The following is a 19,841-nucleotide window of genomic DNA, read 5'->3' as shown; positions in this document are numbered from 1 at the left end:
TGTTCTGTCCCATCTAGTGGCACTAAGCCCACTTAGAGAGAGAGATAAAATGAGTCTGCTCTACAGCCTTAGCTAACAGCCAGTTGGCTTTTAGCTCACGCTGTAGAGGCTCATGCACTAAGCTCCAGAGATCTCCGGTTCGATCCTGTCCACTGACAACCGGGGTCTGTCGGCATTACACTCGGACACTGTTCAAAGGCAATAGGTACCTTGTATTAAAACAGGGGTTTCATCTAATTTAAGAGTAAAGCCTGAGGTTCCATTTTGATGTTTATTTTCTGTGTAACTTGCATGTGTTTGCTTCCCCTCACGATTTCATCTTTGGCTCTGGGGGGGGTTCTGCTTAATAAGCTTTTTGTTCATTTTTACCCCAAGCGGGTCTCTCGTATGCAAACTGTATGGAGTGTACATGTCTGAGCAGGCTGGGGGCTGGTTTCACGCCTTGTGGGGGCTGACAAACCAGAAGAGAAAAGTCCGAGTATCTGTTAGTTAAGAACTCAGCATGGACAGGTTTGGGGAGACTCGGGACTGGAAGGGCTTGGGGTCACCAGCAAAGTGTAACTAGGCTGAGGGGGCCAGGATAAGACTTTGTGCGTGTGGAGGGGCTACTGGTGTCAGGGCTCTGAACCAAAGAGGCCCAGCATAAAAGCACCAAGATTACAGGGCAGGAGGTGACAGAACCAAAATGTCTGGGTGGTCCCCAAAATGTCTCACTTACAAACCATCCCTTCAGGTGTATAGAATCCTTCCTGGCATTCAACCCCACCCATCCCTCTCCTCTGAGGAGCCGGGACAGCGCAGAGAGCATTATGGGGGAGCCCTTGTGTTCAAAGCGTGTGTCCAATCGGCATGACATCTCCATGCTCTACAACCGTGTTTCTCAAACTGGAGGTCCCGACCCAAAAGGGGGTCACAAGGCCATTGTAGGGGGATCACGAGATCACAACAATGTCATTGGGGGTAAAGAGGAGTTGTGGGGGATACAGCAGCTGCTGCTCTCTGGCCACCCTGCTCTGAAGTCAGCACCAGCAGCGCTGCAGACATAAGGGTGGCAATACCATGAGTGTGCACCTCTGATTATATACCGTAATTTGCTATCACTTGTAAGGGGAGCAGTGTCACAGCCTGAAATATTTTCAAAGGGCGGCCCAGCAAAAAAATGTTTGAGAACCCCGCTCTACAATATTCTTTGGAAGCAAATCTTGACTCGATGTCAGTACGGCCTGGATTTGGCCTAATGTGTGATGAACAATTTGTGCCTGGTGTTTAATTTCCCTGTGTTGTTTTCTGCTTCTTTGCAGGGATCCTGTTTACAATGCTGGTATTTGGACCAGCCTGTGGATTTATCTTGGGCTCCTTCTGTACCAAAATCTATGTGGATGCTGTCTTCATTGACACAAGTAAGGCGAATTGTTTCTGAGTTGCTGTTAAAGAGCATTAACGATGTACGGCAGGACTAAGATGTTGAGATTCACCCATAAAGCCCCCTCTCACTGAGTCTCTTAGGCTCATGAGCATAACAAGGCACAAGGAAATCCTTTTGAGTGAGACTCAGCTGCTGGGTGGGATTCAAAGCCTTTCACCTCGATTCCAGTGGAGAAGAAGATGGAAGTGGCTGGAAATTGTTACCATCTGGGGTGGTTTGGAATCTTATGTTAAATGAGTCTGAGGGGATCATAGCCCATTTCTTAGTAGACAGACATCCGCATCGAGATGCCACCATCACAGCTAGTGCTAGCTAACTCCCATGCATGCAGCCTCCACCAAGGGACTGAGGACAGTATAGGCCATGGAGAACAAACCCCCCGTTTTGCCACTACAGGAAGTCTTTGCAGCCTAGGGTAGAGTAGAGTGACCAGATGTCTCAATTTTATAGGGACAGTCCTGATTTTTGGGTCTTTTTCTTATATAGGCTCCTATTACCTCCCACCTCCTGTCCCGATTTTTCACATTTGCTGTCTGTTCACCCTAGGGTAGAGGCATATCAATAAGGAAGCTTCTGGTGCTGTCTGTGCACTACCTCTCTTGGTGATAGTTGCTATGTGACTCTCCTCCCTGAGCCCTGCTCTTTATTTTTTCACAGTTACTGATATTCTGAATGTCTCTCTCTCTCTCTCTCTCGATCTGTCTTTCTGTCTCCTCTTCTATTTTTAGGTATATTATTCCTTTTGTCAGTAGAGTCCAGTTACACCGGGGGTGGGCAAACTTTTTGGCCCGAGGGCCACATCTGGGTGGGGAAATTGCATGCAGGGCCATGAATGTAGGGCTGGGGCAGGGGGTTGGGGTGCAGAAGGGGTCCAGAGTGTGGGAGGGGGCTCAGGGCAGGGGGTTGGGGTGTGGGAGGGAGTGCGGGGTGTGAGAGGCGGTGCAGTGTGTAGGGTGTGTAGGAAGGGGCTCAGGGCAGGGAGTTGGAGTGCAGGAGAGGTGCAGGGTGCGGCAAGGGGCTCAGGGCTGCAGGAGGGGTGCAGGGTGCGACAGGGGGCTCAGGGCAGGGGGTTGGGGTGCAGTAGGGGTGTGGGGTGCGACAGGGGGCTCAGGGCAGGGGGTTGAGGTGCAGGAGGGGTTCAGGGTGCGGCAAGGGGCTCAGGGCTGCAGGAGGGGTGCAGGGTGCGACAGGCGGCTCAGGGCAGGGGGTTGGGGTGCAGGAGAGGTGCAGGGTGTGACAGGGGGCTCAGGGCAGGGGGTTGGGGTGCAGGAGAGGTGCAGGGTGCGACGGGGCTCAGGGCAGGGGGTTGGGGTGCAGTAGGGGTGTGGGGTGCGACAGGGGTCTCAGGGCAGGGGGTTGGGGTGCAGTAGGGGTGTGGGGTGCGATGGGGCTCAGGGCAGGGGGTTGGGGTGCAGTAGGGGTGTGGGGTGCGATGGGGCTCAGGGCAGGGGGTTGGGGTGCAGTAGGGGTGTGGGGTGCGACAGGGGGCTCAGGGCAGGGGGTTGAGGTGCAGGAGGGGTTCAGGGTGCGGCAAGGGGCTCAGGGCTGCAGGAGGGGTGCAGGGTGCGACAGGCGGCTCAGGGCAGGGGTTGGGGTGCAGGAGAGGTGCAGGGTGTGGCAGGAGGCTCAGGGCAGGGGGTTGGGGTGCAGTAGGGGTGTGGGGTGCGACAGGGGGCTCAGGGCAGGGGGTTGGGGTGCAGGAGGGAGGTGGGGTGCGACAGGGGGCTCAGGGCAGGGGGTTGGGGTGCAGGTGGGGTGTGGGGTGCGATGGGGCTCAGGGCAGGGGGTTGGGGTGCAGTAGGGGTGTGGGGTGCGACGGGGCTCAGGGCGGGGGGTGGGGTGCAGTAGGGGGGTGGGGTGCGATGGGGCTCAGGGCAGGGGGGTGGGGTGCAGGAGGGGTGTGGGGTGCGACAGGGGGCTCAGGGCAGGGGGTTGGGGTGCAGGAGGGGGGTGGGGTGCGACGGGGGGCTCAGGGCAAGGGATTGGGGTGCAGGAGGGGTGTGGGGTGCGACAGGGGGCTCAGGGCAGGGGGTTGGGGTGCAGGAGGGGTGTGGGGTGCGACAGGGGGCTCAGGGCAGGGGGTTGGGGTGCAGTAGGGGTGTGGGGTGCGATGGGGCTCAGGGCAGGGGGGTGGGGTGCAGTAGGGGTGTGGGGTGCGTCAGGGGGTTCAGGGCAGGGGGTTGGGGTGCAGAAGGGGTTCAGGGTGCGGGCTCCGGCCCAGCACCACTTACCTGGAGCAGCTCCTTGGTGGCAGCAGCATGCACCGGGGCCAAGACAGGCTCCCTGCCTGCCCTGGCCCCACGCCACTCCCGGAAGCAGTCAGCACCACGTCCCCTGCGGCCCCTGGGGAGGGGGGTGAACAGAGGGCGCCGCGCTTTTCCCTCACCTGCGGGTACCTCCCACGAAGCTCCTATTGGCCGTGGTTCCCCGTTCCTGGCCAATGGGAGCTGCAGGGGGCAGTGCCTGCAGGCAAGGGCAGCGTGCGGAGCCCTCTGCCCCCCCTCCCAAGGGCCACAGGGACGTGGTGCTGGACATCTGGGAGCGGCGCAAGGCCCACGGTGCCACAGGGGTGGCAATCCCGTGGGCCGGATTCAAAGCCCTGACAGGCCGGATCCAGTCCGCGGGCCGTAGTTTGCCCACCCCTGGGTTACACTATCCATTAGCCCAGCATGCCTCTGAAAGGGGAAGAGGAAAGAAACTATAGGGAGATAGGTAATAAAAATGTTCATGGTCCAGGACAGGGAATTCAAATCATTTATTATTTAGACCCTGATCCAGTAAAGACTTAGCCAGGGCCGGCTCCAGACCCCAGCGCACCAAGCGCACGCTTGGGGCGGCATTTTGCCGGCAGGGCGGCAGGTGGCTCCGGCGGACCTTCCGCAGTCATGACTGCGGAGGGTTCACTGGTCCCGCGGCTCGGGTGGACCTCCCGCAGGCATGCTAGCGGATGCTCCACCGGAGCCGCGAGACCAGCGGAACCTCCGCAGGCATGTCTGCAAGAGGTCCCCCGGAGCCGCGGGACCGGCGACCGCCAGAGCGCGCCCCGTGGTGCGCCACCCTGCTTGGGGCGGCGGGATTCCTAGAGCCGCCCCTGGACTTAGCACACACTTAATTTTATGCCTGGGAGTAATTCAGTTGAAGCCAATGCAATAACTTCAGTCAATGAGCCTACTTGTGAGTGGAAAGCAAGCTCATAGATAAGACTTGATAGAACCTTGGTATTAATTAGGGGGGTAAAGCCCTCACAAAAGCAAATAATAATTCCTGCCGGGATGCTGATAAAACTTAGCAACAGAAAAATGTCTTAATTAGAGCTGGTTAAAAATATTTTTGAATTAGGGGACGTTTTTCATGACAAATGTTTGTGGGTTTGAAAATTTCCAAATTCTTGATGAAATGATTCAAGATGAAAATGTTTCTGTTTGGTTTGTTCTTTCTTGCCATTGGAAAACGGGATGGGGTTTATGAACAGGGGAGGAAAAGCCTGAAAAATACCAAATGGACTTTTCCAAGTTCACTGGAAATGATCGCTTTTCATTTTGAATCATTTCATCAAAAAATTGCACCGAGGTTTAGAATGAAATGAAAATGTTTCATTTTGTTTGAAACTTTTTTATTGGAAAAGAATTCCCATTTTTGTGACAGAGCGTACCAGTAATAATACTCTCACTTTATTCCATTAGCCAAAGATGAAACTTCAGGGGAGGTAGGTCAGGGACTCCAAGTTGTTATCCCCATGTGACCAATGGGGAAAAGGATGCAATGCGATGGGTCATTTGCCCTGGGTTTCCCAGTAAGACAGAACTGGGGAGGAAACCAAGGAGTCCTGATTCCCCACTTTCACTAGCTCATACTGCCTCTGCATGAGGAAAAGAGGAAAAAAGAGAAAATACATTAAAAGGGGTGAGGAAAATACATTTTGCCTTTGCAATATCTTTTGCCATTCCACAAACTCAGACTATTAGGAAAGTCGGGTGCTGGTCCCTGACAGAGGCTGGATCCTAGCTGGATCAATAGTCTGATCCACGTGGCCACTCTTATGTGCAAGTGTCAAAACGTTTGCAAGTAACTTCTATGTCCTGCTTAAATTTTTGTAGGTGGATGGATACATTATTATTTAAAAACCTAGGGCTTACAGTAGACGAGAATCTGGATATGAGTCGACAGTGTGCCCTTGTTGCCAATAAGGCTAACAGCATTTTGGGCTGTATAAGTAGGAGCATTGCCAGCAGATCGAGGAACGTGATCATTCCCCTCTATTTGACATTGGTGAGGCCTCATCTGGAGTACTGCATCCAGTTTTGGGCCCCACACTACAAGAAGGATATGGAAAAATTGGAAAGAGTCCAGCAGAGGGCAACAAAAATGATTAAGGGGCTGGAGCACATGACCTATGAAGAGAGGCTGAGGGAACTGGGATTATTTAGTCTGCAGAAGAGAAGAATGAGGGGGGATTTGATAGCTGCTTTCAACTACCTGAAAGGGGGTTCCAAAGAGGATGGATCTAGACTGTTCTCAGTGGTACCTGATGACAGAACAAGGAGTGATGGTCTCAAGTTGCAGTGGGGGAGGTTTAGGTTGGATATTAGGGAAAACTTTTTCACTAGAAGGGCGGAGAAGCACTGGAACGAGTTACCTAGGGAGGTGGTGGAATCTCCTTCCTTAAAGGTTTTTAAAGTCAGGCTTGACAAAGCCCTGGCTGTGATGATTTAGTTGGTGTTGGTCCTGCTTTGAGCAGGGAGTTGGACTAGATGACCTCCTAAAGTCCTGATATTCTATGATTCTGTGAAAAAGCAGAACCCTTTGTTCATTGCCAATGTCATTCGTTTGCCACCAGAGGGTGCTACAAACCAACCAATCCTCTCCTCTGTTTTCCTAACTGCTTGGCTAGATAACAAACCTGGGGCTTCTCCCCTTTTGTAGAACTTTTCTCTGCCTTGTTCAGAGGCCTTTGCCTATGTCTCCACTCCACCACATCCCAACAGGCTCTATCAGCGTCTCTCATCTTGCTTCAGGGATGTTGTCCCCTTTGGGAACGTGCTGTGCTTCTGTGACATCGCAACACATCACAGCACCATAAATATGGAATTTTGTACATCCCGTGAGGCTGCCTTGCAGGGCTCGGAACAGACCTATGAAAATTGCCTCAAAGATGGCCACTGTGTCTTGCTCATGCACAAGGGGCATGTACAAATTCATCTGAAAACCAAACACTCACTGGCTTTCTTTGTGCTGCTTGCCCACCTGTAAATATAACTTACTGGGCAGCGCCTCTGGCTGCCCAGCCTCCCTGCCAGGGGGCTCCTTGTTCAGACATAGAGTGGGCCCATTTAATCCATTGATTTCAGTGGAGTTAAACCACTGATGAATTTGGCCCTATAATAATAATACCTAGCTCTTACATAGCACTTCCATCAGTAGATCTCAAAGCACTTTGCAAAGGAGGTCAGTAGCATCACCCCCATTTTACAGATGGGGAAACTGAGGCATGGAGAGGGGGAAGTGGCTTGTCCAGGGTCACCCAGCAGGCCAGTGGAAGAATCAGGAATTATAACCTAGGTTACCTGAGTCCCAGTTCAGTGCTCTGCCCACTAAGCCATACTGATGATCACATTTACTGCTGAACAATAAAATCAAATATGGCCTGTTCCTAGTACCACTATGGCACTGCTGACGAGGGCATTGGACCATGAACTTTGGGAAACCCGGAGGGATGGTATGGTTCAGTTGATTATTAGGGGCATAGAGAGCTCTCTAGATCTGGTCTGGGTGGTTGGTGACGGCCTGTTGTTGTCAGCTGAGGGTTGTTCGGAGGTCTGCTGTATGGAAACCAAACTGGAGGCCTGAGTCTATTTTCAGATGAATGAAGGTGGCCACATCCCAGCGGCCAGGAAATGAATGTTCCAGGAGATTGAACTGTGCTCGTATCCCGAGGCCAGGGCTCAGGCACGATGACAGAGCAGTGAGGGGGAGAGATTGTGGCTCCATTGCCCATACTGTACCTGTCTGGGGAATATACAGAAGGCCTGGCTGTCAATCTGACACCATTCCCAGGAGCTGAAGAAATGCATCTCGGCAGGGGGAAATAATGGGACACGAATTCAATCCCTCAAAAATGAAAATATTTTCGAGCTATATGGTATTTTCCCCTGGGACTGAAGAGTCTCCTTCCCTCTCCGCTTGAGAGACAACTTGATTACTTCACTTCAGACACAGCTTTTCAGATTGACTATAACACAAGACACACAGAGGAGATTGTTATTCGAGCAGCACACGCGCGCAAACCCCCACCCAGAATGAGCTCCCAGGAGCTGAGACACACGTTGGCCTTGCTTTCCCAGGGGATCTCCTCAGTCAGAAGACGCAATGTTATGGTTTCCGTCTGAAAGACAATTTCTCATCTACCACAGATTTTATCCCCCTCCCTCCCCAAATGACTCTTAAGATTTACAGGTGGGCTTTTTTGTGTGTGCTGATTGATTGCTGGGGGTGGCGGGGGTTACAGACTGGGAGCCAAGACATCCCATCCTGGTCTAGTAATCTCATCCAGGAAACGGGTTGCAGCCATGGCCTTCAGTGAAGCTGGACCTATTTCTGGCTTGGAATAACAGGGGAAACTGGAGTGAGGCAAAAAGGCTCCCATACATGCTCAGTAGAGCATGCCCATCGTTCCCCTGCACTCCGCTGGACGGCCACGCTAATCACATTCAGAGTGAGAGTCAGGCATGGGGTGGTCTCATACGCTCACCAGAGCAAGAAGCTCTCCCGGGAGACTGTCCCACCGAGGCACCTACGGATGTGGGTGGCTGAGGGACCTGCTCAGAGTAACGCATTCCAGGGGCTCAGAAGTTACTCGGAGATGTCCAGCCCAGCCTCACTAATGCACACAGGCACCTGGGAGACCGGGTGCCAGGCACTGAATTTGGGCAGCGAATGAGTGAGCAAATGCCAAAGGGGAGCAAGGCCGACGCATCACTAAATGTGCTTTGTTCACCCATTTAATTATGATTTGTTACGAGAGCACCTAGGGGCCCCACCTGAGATCAGCCCTATTGCGCTGGGCTGTACAAACAGAGTGAGAGCCATTCCCTGCCATGAAGAGCTTATACTCTAAATAGACAAACAGACAGTAGATGGGAGGGGAAACAGAGCCACGAGGAGATGAAGTGATTTGGCCAAGATCCCTCAGTAGGTCAGCGACAGAGCCTCAGAAACAGTACCCAGATCTCCTGACTCTCAGCCCAGAGCTCTATCCATAGGACTATCTGCCTCTCATCTTTTACCAATTGACCTTCAATTTTCATTGCTCATGATGGTACCTAGATTTACAGATTTTTTTTTAACGCCAGAAGGGACCATTGTGATCATCATCAATACAGGTCAGAGAACTTCCCCCGAAATAATTCCCAGAGCAGATCTTTTAGAAAAACATCCAATCTTGATTTAAAAATGGTCAGTGATGGAGAATCCACCATGCCCCTTGGTAAATTGTCCCAATGATTAATTACTCTCACCATTAAAAATGTACTCCTTCTTTCCAGTCTGAATTTGTCTCGCTTCAACTTGCAGCCACTGGATCATGTTAGACCTTTCTCTGCTTGTAATGCAAGAACTGATTGAACCAACTGCTCGGGAAGTCTTTTGCTGAGAGGTGGGGACCAAACAAATGTGGTGTGGATGACAGTGCGTGCAGTGGAGTGGGGTTCACCGCCTGGTCACAATGACAGGTGGGAGCAGCAGAATTGGGGGGCAGAGAGGGATAGAACCCCCACAGTGGAAATGTTGGAGGACTGACGTATGAACCCTCCCCAACGTTTTTCACCCCCACAATATCTCACTGACGTGAGAGGGGGACCCGGCTATGTTTCTACCTCTGCATACGTGCGTTGTGGGAGTGGGACCAGGGGGGAGGGCCTGGAGCAACCATCTCGGCACACAAGACCAGGCTGGCTGCTGGGGAGTAGGTGGGGTCAGCGCTCCTCTCCTTGCCCTGCAGCCACCAGAATTCCTGTGGAGACACCTGGCCTGAGGGAGGGATGGGAGCATGGGGGCCAGCTGCCGGGGAGGGGTGGGGGACAGGGGACCAGCACCTGGCCAGGGGGGGATTGGCACCCAGGGTGCCAGAGGGGAAGCACAGAGTGCTGGGCACCATCTGCAGAGGAACTGCCATAGGAATGGCAATAGGAACTGTCTTCCCAGCCCCTCTCTTCCCCTCCTTTCCCCCCACAGCCGAGACTCCCCCTCCTATCCCTCTGCTCCCCCATTCACAGTGAGCCACCGCCACCAGCAACAGGTCTCTTCACTCAAGGAGCGATGGGGTAACTTTTGGGAATGCAAAAGAGCAGGGGAGGTTCCTTCCCAGTTGCCTTTCTTGGTGTTTCCTTTCTTTTCGGTCCCATGGGGGAGTGAGGTCCCCCTTCTGTGCCTCCGAGACTTGGCATCCATCGCTTTGTACCTCCTGTGCCGGACGCATGTGAAATCTGAAAGTGATCATGAACCTGCAATGAGAAAACTGCTGAGCGGGGAGCTTGTTTCCTGTGTGTTTGTGCAGCACCTACAAATAACAGTAGCGTGAGCAGGGGTGTGTAACTGGGGAGGAAGGAGTGATCTTGGGGCAGTGTCATGGAGCAGATCGCTGTTCGGATCCTGTTGCTACTGACAGATAACGGTCATTTCAGCTTGCTGTTTCCAGTCTGCAAGCTTGTGTCACGCAGAAAAGCCAAGGGGCCTTTCTGAGTTTCAGAAGCATTCAGCCCTAAAACGTGTGATCCAGATCCTTCCATCCCTCTTCATCAGTAATAATATTAACTCACAGTTCTATGACCTACAGGTCCCAATCAGAATCAAGATCCTATTCTGCTAGGTATTGTACAATCCAAGGTGCCAGGTTCCTTGCCCCAAGCAGTTTCTCTCTGTGTCTGTTTTATACCTAGCTTGCTAATCAGTGGAAATACCCTGGGGTTGACTTTAGCCCTCTGGGTCTTTAACCCTTTGTGTCTCTCTCCCTCCATTGGAATCACTGATGTGTGGCTTTGCCGTTGCAGGTAAACTAGATATCACCCCCGATGACCCTCGGTGGATCGGCGCGTGGTGGGCAGGCTTCTTGCTGTGTGGTGCCTTACTTTTCTTCTCGTCCCTCTTGATGTTTGGATTCCCGCAGTCCCTGTCCCCCACGGTGGAGCACACGGTGGAGAGCGAGCAAGCCATGCTCCCCGAACGAGACTACGAGCGGCCCAAGCCAAGCAATGGGGTCCTGCGGAACTCGCTCGAAGGGGAGGACAGTGCCTCCTGCCTCCAGCAGCTGAGAGGTGACAAACTCCCCTGTAACTCATTGCAGTTCTACAGCAGGTTCATCGTTGGTTAGATTCACAATTTGGCTCTGATTTTGGCTGCCCCACTTGCCTCCCTCCCCCCACCCCACCCCAAAAACCCTGCTAGAATTTCTCTCCCTCACTTTTACTTATCCGTGATAGTGCACTCATTTGAATGGGAGGCATTGTTCCACTTGAAAGGCTTTGGTTTAAGCTACAGGATGGGGCAATCCAGAGTAAGCCACTGGGGTTCATCAAAAATGGGGCTAAGGAAGGGAGGGGGAGAATGGAGGGAATAAAGCAGCGGATGACAGAAGTTCTCCAAGACAGTTGAGTTTCTAATCTCAGGAACGTCACCGTCTCGTAGCTTGGCTCTGCCTGCAGCTCGCACAGTGGGGATGGGCAGAAAGCAAGTATGGCTGATTCAAAGAGGTTTGGAGCTGCCTTTTGATGGCGCCATGGCAGGGCCAACGGAATCCCATGCTTCTGAGTGTAAAACAGCAAACGCTGGGCACTGACAGAGCAAAATACAAGAATGCAGAATAGGTTTAGGAGGGAGCCTTTAGAGAGGGCAAGGCCAGAGAACAGTCTAGAGTATCAACAGAACCCTTGCTAGGGCATAAAACAGCCAACACGTGTCAGAATAGAATAACCTGGGCCAGCTCCTCAGCTGGTGGAAATCAGAATAGCTCCAAGGAGGTCAAGTGACACCAGCTGAGGGGTGGGTGTGTGTGTGTGTGTGTACACACTATGGACATGTGTAGTATTACAGAATTCTTTAGGTGAGAGGGCAGCTCTGCTAAGGCATCTGGTCACCTCCCACTCGCTGTCAACACAGCAGAGAGTTGGTTTCCTTATCCCTTAAAGTTTCCTGATAAACCAGGGCCAAACCACGTAATCCTGTGCAACCCTTACTGACTTCATTGGGGCGTGCATGGTGCAAATGAGGGGAGGGGAGTAAGGAAACTTGGCCGTATTTTGAATAGAGAACGCTTTGATTAATGGATGTTGTTGCTCCTTAGGAGAAGGTCAGTTGTGATCAGAAAATTTCAAAAATTTGAGCAAAAAAGGGGGAAAAAATTCAAAAATTTGCTGTCATCCAGTCCTTCAAGCTGCAAGGATTTGGAAATGGAATGTTCCATGGGTGGAGATTGGCTGTTCAACCAGCCAGTCCCTTCTGCCAGTGGACACATTTGTTCCATCCATCCAGATAATTCCATGGCTGTCAGCACTATAGCATTTGAATGTCCGTATTTGGATCTAAGCATTGTATTTATGTGACGGACAGCAGAGGTTCAGACCAATTGGGTCATTGCTCAATTTCAGACATTGGTGTATTGTAACATGTAACACAATTTACCTGCTGCACCAAGTGGAAGGAATTCTGCTCAAGCATGGTGTGGAGCAGACTGCGTTATTGAGTTATTTGTTGAATGACTGCCTTGCAGCATAGGTACTGCGTATGCTCTAGGGGCTTATGCATCACCCAGTTACACCAGATAGTGTTTGTATCCCTAGAAATGCACTACAGAAGAGGGTTATTATGTTCTGATTGGTTAGTACTACAATAGAAAGCAGACAGGGACAAACCATTCCACTGAAGTCGATAGGCTCAGACCAGGAATAAATCTGGCTGTGTGTATGTTTGAGAGGAGACACTTCTTGCAAACAACAGCAAAGTATGATTAGGGGTGTTTGGAAGGGAATACTACATACCTTCAAACGCCATTGAAACTCTTTGTTTCAGACAGTGGAGGAAGTAAACCGCGGGACGGCCATTTTAGACTTGATTCTGACCAACAGGGAGGAATTGGTTGCGAATCTGAAGATTGAGGGCAACTTAACTGACAGAGATCATGAAATGATAGGTGTCAAGATTCTAAGAAAGGGGAAGGGAGAGCAGCAGAATAAAGATAACAGACTTCAAAAAAACAGATGTTAACAATCTCAGAGAACTGGTAGGTAAGGTCCCATGGGAAAAAAATGTGAGGGAAAAACGAGTTCAAGAGAGCTGGCAGTTTCTTAGAGACAATATTAACGGCACAACAGCAAACTGTCCTGATGCAAAGGAAAGCTCGGAAGAATAGTAAGAGGCCAATATGGCTCCATGAGCAGCTCTTTAATTACCTGAAAATCAAAAAAGAATCCTACAAAAAGTGCAAAGATGGACAAATTGCTACGGATGAGTACCAAAGAAGAGTGCAGGCCTGTAGAGACAAAATCAAAAAGACCAAGTGAAAAAATGAGTTATACAGAGCAAGGGGCATAAAAGGCACCAAGAGAAATACAAAGGAAAGTTCCCTACTTAGCAAAGAAGGAGAGCTAGTTACGGATGACATCAAGAAGGCAAAGGTGTTTAATGCCTATTTTGCATTATTTTGCAATTATGATCAGATACCTAACACAATTAATATGAACAAGAAATGGGAAGGAACACAAGCCAAAATAGGGAAAGAACAGCTTAAAGGATATTTAAGTAAGTGAGTTGTATTTGAGTTGCCAGGGACTGATGAAATTCACTCTAGGGTACTTGAGGAACTAGCTGAAACTAGCTATTAGTGATTATCTTTGAGAACTCAGGGAAGGCAGGTGAGGACCCAGATGACTGGAGAAGGGCAAAGGTAGCACATATATTTAAAATGGGGAAAAAAGAGGACCCAGGGAATTATAGACCAATCAGCCTAACTTCGATATCTGGAAAGATACTGGAACAAATGATTAAGCAATCAGTTTGTAAGCACCTCGAGGACAATAGGGTTATAAAGACTAGCCAGCATGGATTGGTCATGAACAAATCATGCCAAACCAACCTAAATTCCTCCTTTGACATGGTTATTGGCCTAGTGGATGGGGCGGGGGAAGAAATATAGATGAACTGTATCATGATTATAGTAGGCTTTTGACACAGTCCCACATGACATTCTCATAAGGAAACTAGGGAAATGAAATTACTGTAAGGTGAGTGCAAAACTGTTGAAAAAACATGTTCAAAGAGGACTTTGCTGTCACACTGGGAGGATGAATCTAGTGGGTTCCCAAGGGTGACTCTCTTGGATCTAGTCAATATTTTCATTAAAGACTTGGATAATGGAGTGGCGAGTCTGCTGATAAAATTTGCTGATGACACCAAGCTAGGAGGGTTGCAAGCACAGAATTAGAATTGCAAATTACCTGGACAAATTGGAGAATGGATCTGAAATCATAAAATGAAATTCAAGAAAGACAGGTGCAAAGTATTCACTTAGGAAGGAAAAATCAAATGTACAACTACAAAACGGGGAACCACTGTCTAGATGGTGGTACTGCTGAAAAGAATGTGGGGGATAGTGGATCAAAACTTGAATATGAGTCAACAATGTGATGCAGTTAATACAAAGGCTAATATCATTCTAAGGTATATTAGGAAGAGTGTCATATGGGAAGTAATTCTCCTGCTCTACTTGCAGATGAGGCCTGTGTCCAATTCTGGGTGCCACATTTTAAGAGAGATATAGACAAATTGGAGAGAGAACAGCAGAAAGCAACAAAAAACTAAAAGGTTTAGAAAACCCGATCTCAGGAAATGTTTGGAAAAAAAACCCTGGACATGTTCAGTCTTGAGAAATAAAGACTGAGGAGGGACCTGATAACAGTCTTCAAATATGTTAAGGGCTGGTATAAAGAGAATGGTGATCAATTGTTCTCCATGTCCACTAAAAGTAGGACTAGAAGCAATCGGCTTATTCTGTAGCAAGGGAGATTTAGGTTAGATATTAAGAAAAACTTTCTAACTATAAGCACTGGAATAGACTCCAAGGGCAGCTGTGGATTTCCCATCATTGGAGATTTTTAAGAACAGGTTGGGCAAACTCCTGTCACAGGTGGTCTAGGGTATACTTGGTCCTGTCTCAGTGCAGGGGGCTGGATTAGATGACCTCTTGAAGTCCCTTCCAGCCCTGTATTTCTATGATTCTATGAAATCCATTGGACTAGAATTACTTTTGGGAGTGTTAAGCAGTTGGCATTTATTTTGTTGAAAAATAAGTGCCGTCTCTTCTAAGTAGGGGCCATTGATATATATGGGCTAGTGTGTGTGTGTGCGTTTGTGTCTTTGGGTGCATGGGGTTGTGGTATTTATGTATTTGTGCAGCTGAGTCGGGGAGGATGGGTGTGTATGTCCATGTGTTGCATGTGGTAGTGTGTGTGGATTTGTGTGGATGTGCATCTCTGTGCTCAGGTAGGTTGCGCGTGTGTGTGTATTTATGTAATATGTCTTTGGGTAGGTGTGGGGGTTGTTTGTGAATATGCAGGTGTATATATGTGTCCGGTTGCATGGGGTTCTGTGTGCATATTTCTGTAGGGAGGTTGTGTGTGTGTGTTTGTGCATGTGCATTTCTGTCGATGGATGGGGTTTTGTATGTGTTGTCTCTCTCCCGAGGGTCTTGTGTGTTTGTGGTGTGGACAAATGTTGTCTGTCTGGGGGAGTTGTATGTGTATGTTGTATACAAAGGATGAATTTCAGGGCTCAATGGAAGCTTCTTTTGGATGCTTTTCTCCAGTCCATTCCATACCTTGCACCCTTCAGAAGTGAGTGGACACTGAGGAGCCATGTTACTTTGAGATAGATGTTTCCAACGGTGTGCTTCACGTCAGACACCAGCATGCTTTAGTCAGGAGTGTGGAAGGAAGTTCTGAGGCCTAGCAAGCTTTGTTGGGAGACTGTAAAATGTAGGAGTTGGCTGAAACTTCTGGTTCTCTGCAAATCTTAGTGTACAGAAGGGCTGTGACTCTCATATAAAAGCAAGCAGCTCAAAGCCTTGGAAATGCCTTTCACATCTCTGCCAAGGTCTAAACGGGAGGGAGGGACCGACCTGTCTGAGGCAGCGGCATCTCGCCCCAGGGGTATTTTCATGCTGGGATGAGACGCGCCCTTCAGAGGAGTTTAAAACCTGAAACGAAAGCTGTGCCTTTGCACATCAGAAGGAGAAGTGGCAATCGAAGGCAGCAGAGTTGCCTCGCCGTCACGCTGCCTGCACAGCCGCTCCTAGCACAGCTTTCTCCGGTCTCTGATGGTGGAATAGCATCACGTCTGAGCAGGCCTCGAGGAAGGAAACCGTGATGGCCCCTCCCCCCCTCCAACTTCAATGGGAGCTGTGCCATCTGGTTTAACCAGCGTTTCTGGGCAGGTGATAAGAGGATGACCAGGAACTGCTGGAGGCTCATCTGGTTCCAGAGCTAACGAAGTTAATTGTCCCACGGCTTCTGAGCGGACGCAATTGGTCATTACTTGTGTGGGTTGTACCTGTTCCCTGAAGAACCTAGCAGTGGCTGGGGTGCTCGGGTCATGTCATTTGATGCCTTAACTTGTATATTTGATCCATGGTTCCAGAAGTAAAAAACTCAAAATTACGCTTCATCATCAAATCCCGTTTCTTGAACAGAGCTGTGCCCTGGCCAGCCTAGGGGAGTGACCCAGGAACTCTGCTCCCACTCACAAGGTGGGAAGGATGAAACTCTATGTAATGGGCTATTAGAGGTTACCCTGGGGTTCTGGTTCTAGTGGGAAAGAATTTACATCCTGGGCGCGCCACAGAGTGGATTCCTACATGGGTTTCTATCTATCTATGGTTCTTCTATGGCCCCTCCTTACTGCAGTGTCTGAACATCTCGTCGTCTCTATCCTTACAGCCCTGCTCTGAGATAGGGCAATGGTGTTCTGCCCATTTTGTTGGTAGGGAACTGAGAGATTTAAGTGACTTGTCCAAGGTCAGTCAGGAAGTCTGGGGTGGAACAGGGAACTGAACACCGGTTAACGAGCACCTAATCACTGGCCCATCCTTCTTTCCCCTAGTTTGGAGTATTCTAGATCAATCCAGGTGGTGGCTTAACACTGTTGCACCTGAGAATGGGATACTACACTCCCTGTCTTCTGTTGTGTGTCATTAAACGTGGATGTGTTTTAGAGTGCGGGAAAGGGAAGAGTTAACAGCACAGGTTTGCAGCAGAGAAAGGCTAGGCAGATGCTGCCCAGGCTTTCCCCGGCGTCTCTGCCAATGCACGTTATTCCTGATCTGGAGTGCCCCCCGCTATTCCAGTCCTCGGCTCCCCGTATATACAGCTCCATGAATGCACCTCCCTGCTGACCTGCAGCATCCCTTGCTATCCTAGTGCTTGGCACTCAGATCGGCTTTGCTGATGCACCTTGGGGGAGGGATAGCTCAGTGGTTTGAGCATTGGCCTGCTAAACCCAAACCCAGGGTTTTGAGTTCAATCCTTGAGGGGATCTGGGGCAAAATCAGTACTTGGTCCTGCTAGCAAAGGCAGAGGGGGCTGGACTCGATGACCTTTCTGAGTCCCTTCCAGCTGTATGAGATAGGTATAGCTTCAGTCCTGACCTGCCCCTCTAACCCTGCTATTCCAGCTCTGGGACAGTGTACAACTCTGCCACTGCACCTCACTCCTCACCTGTACCCCAGCTGATCTAGGCCTGAGATTGCCACCTAGCTCTACCATTGCAAGTGAATGACAATTGGCAGTGCCTTCTGCAAATAACTCACAGTCCCCTACTCATCTCTGACGCAATATATGAGCTTTTGTCTGCACAGAACAGCTGCCCTGTTTCCTTGCCCAGTGCCATCCTCACAGCTTTCCTTGCTGTGCTTCTGGATACCTGAGTGGGACAGCTGCCAAATTCCCATGTTCCGCCTCCCAGGAAACTCTGCCTTGGGAACAGAAAGCTGCTGGCTGGCAAGAGGCTCCCAGATCCCGCAGGTGGGTTCCAGGCAATTAAAGGGCTGTACGCCACAGTGGGACATAATAGTAATAATGGTAATTAACAGTTAGTGTGCACAGTGGTTTTCAGCTTCAAAGCACTAACTGATCATTAGTGAAAACTTTCAGATGCCTTGGTGAGCGGGGGCTGGGTGAGTGTGCCTGCAGTCAACTAGCAGCCTGTGTATCCCATCTGCAGCCGTGGTGGGGGTGTGCTCTCTCTGGGGCCATTCCTTGCACTTTGCCCCTGGCGATCACTTTTTAGCCCATGGCTAGTGTGATTCGCTCCGTCCTTGTCTCCTGTCAATGCCCTTTCCATCCTTCCCCAGCTAGCGCTAGCGTTCTGCTACATTTTTCTTAATTAGGAGCTGTGCCTCTCAGCCCTAATGTTGTTGTGAGAAGCTGGTGATTGGAGAGACCTTGTTCTGCAGGCTAAATGGGAGATTGGTTTTCATTCTGCAATTTGTCTTCCTAGATGTACTCTCACCTAGCACGTTTCCTCTTGCATTTGTCTGTCTGGGCTCGATGGTAATGCAAAGGGAAGGATGCCCCAAATCACAGGTATTCTTGGGCATAACCGATCACATTCTGGGCCATACGCTATTCTCACTTACACTGATGTAAAATAGTTGTCCATGAAGTTGCTCTGGGATTCACCTTGGAGTAAATTAGAACAGAGTTTAGCACTCGGAGTCTGCAGGTCTTGCTTCTGCTGAGCATAATCTGTTGGATAACATTTACATTCCATCCCACTCTCCAGCTTCTCTGCTTGAACTATTCTGCCCTTAAGGCTTGTTTCGGAGCAGCAGCATCGGAGATGAATCAGGTTGGGTCTGATCATGTGGGGTGAGGAACGCCTACAACTTCCACAGGCTGTTCGTCTGTTTAAAGAGGGGTGTGATACTGGAAGAGAGTTAAAAGCTGCTGTAGGTATTGCGAGTGGAAGCTTTGGGGGGGCAAATAATGTCTCTTCCTATATGTTTGTACAGCACCTAGCACAATGGGGCTCTGATCTCAATTGGGCTCGGCTGTAATATAAATAATATGTACTCCCTAAAATCCATTTAAAAGTCAATGGGAATTTTTCCAATTAATTGCACTGGCAATGAATCAGGCACTAAGGGCCAAAGCCTGGTCCCACTGAACTCAGTGGGAGTTTTGCTATTGACTTTAATGGGATTAGATTTGTCCTTTTAACCTCCTTGTCATTTTCTGCATCCCATCAGTGGAATGGGAGCTAGGGGAGTCGCAGTGTATGTGTTAGAATCAGAGCCTTAATCCTGCAGCCAAGTTATAATCCTTGGTTTACCGCTTTGCATTCTGGTACCATGGAAATGGTGCCACAGATTTAATCATTCTGTCTATACATGGAAAAGCCTCCAAAGGTTTGGGTGCTTATGAGGATGTGAACCAATTTGGTCTGGCAATCACACCATGATCAAGCTCTCTTGCAAGAGTCCCAGAACTGCCCGGTTTTGGCTGGGTCAAAGATGCCATGAGATGAACTTTTCTTGTGCCCTGGTATTTCTGCTTCCTGCCCTGGTTAGCCCAGGATGCCCCAATACTGAGGTATTACAGTTATACTGCCCTTATACTGACACTATAGGATCATTCAAGACTTAACGCTTGGTGCTATTCTGATATTTGATAAATGCGAACCATGGTCTGGTGGTTAAAGCACAGGACTGGGAGTGAGGGCTCTCAGCTCCAGCTCCAACACTGCCTCTCTGTGTGGCCCTGGACAAGTTACTTCACTGGGTGGTCCCCGTCTATTTAAAAAAAAAAAAAAGAAAGAAAGAAACATTAATGACCTGCCTTCCAGGCCTGGATTATTTGGTTGGTTGGTTGTAAAGTGTTTTGAGATCCTCGTGTGGAAAACACTGTAACATTACAAAGCTCAATTACGAATGAAACCCTCCTGCTTGCACATAAAAGCTGTCCAGAGGATTTGGGTTCATAGATTCCAAAGCCAGAAGGAACCACTGTGATCATCTAGTCTGCTATCCTGTATAACACAGGCCACAGAACTTCCCCAAAATAATTCCAGGAGCAGAGCTTTTAGGAAAACATCCTACGTCAATTTAAGAATGGTCAGTGATGGAGAACCCTGACCTTCGGTAAATTGTTCCTGAGCTAATTACCCTCACTGTCAAAAATGTGTGCCTTATATCTTGTCTGAATTTGTCTAGCTTCAACTAGACAACTTGTGTTGTATCTTTCTAGGCTAGGTTGAAGAGCTATTATTAAATACTTGTTCTCCCTGTAGGTAGTTACGGACTGTGACCAAGTCATCCCTGAACCTTCTCTTTGTTAAGCTAAATAGCACAATTCCCTTTCATTCCTAGATGCCTTCG

The 19,841-nt window shown here is 49.6% G+C and overlaps 1 protein-coding gene across 2 annotated transcripts in view; it reads left to right on the top strand.

Moving 5' to 3' along the window:
* Positions 1-19,841, top strand: part of SLCO3A1 (solute carrier organic anion transporter family member 3A1) — a 212,638-nt gene that overhangs the window by 161,541 nt on the left and 31,256 nt on the right. For both annotated transcript variants that reach the window (XM_044980959.1, XM_044980960.1), the window contains exons 3-4: positions 1,302-1,400; positions 10,471-10,734. In XM_044980959.1, coding sequence (XP_044836894.1) covers positions 1,302-1,400; positions 10,471-10,734 — 363 coding nt within the window. The remainder of the gene's footprint in view (positions 1-1,301; positions 1,401-10,470; positions 10,735-19,841) is intronic.

This window comes from Mauremys mutica, chromosome 11 (assembly GCF_020497125.1).
Source record: "Mauremys mutica isolate MM-2020 ecotype Southern chromosome 11, ASM2049712v1, whole genome shotgun sequence".
Classification (NCBI taxonomy): domain Eukaryota; kingdom Metazoa; phylum Chordata; order Testudines; family Geoemydidae; genus Mauremys; species Mauremys mutica.
Note: the sequence above shows the minus strand (reverse complement) of the source record. Positions and strands in the feature narration are given on the sequence as shown.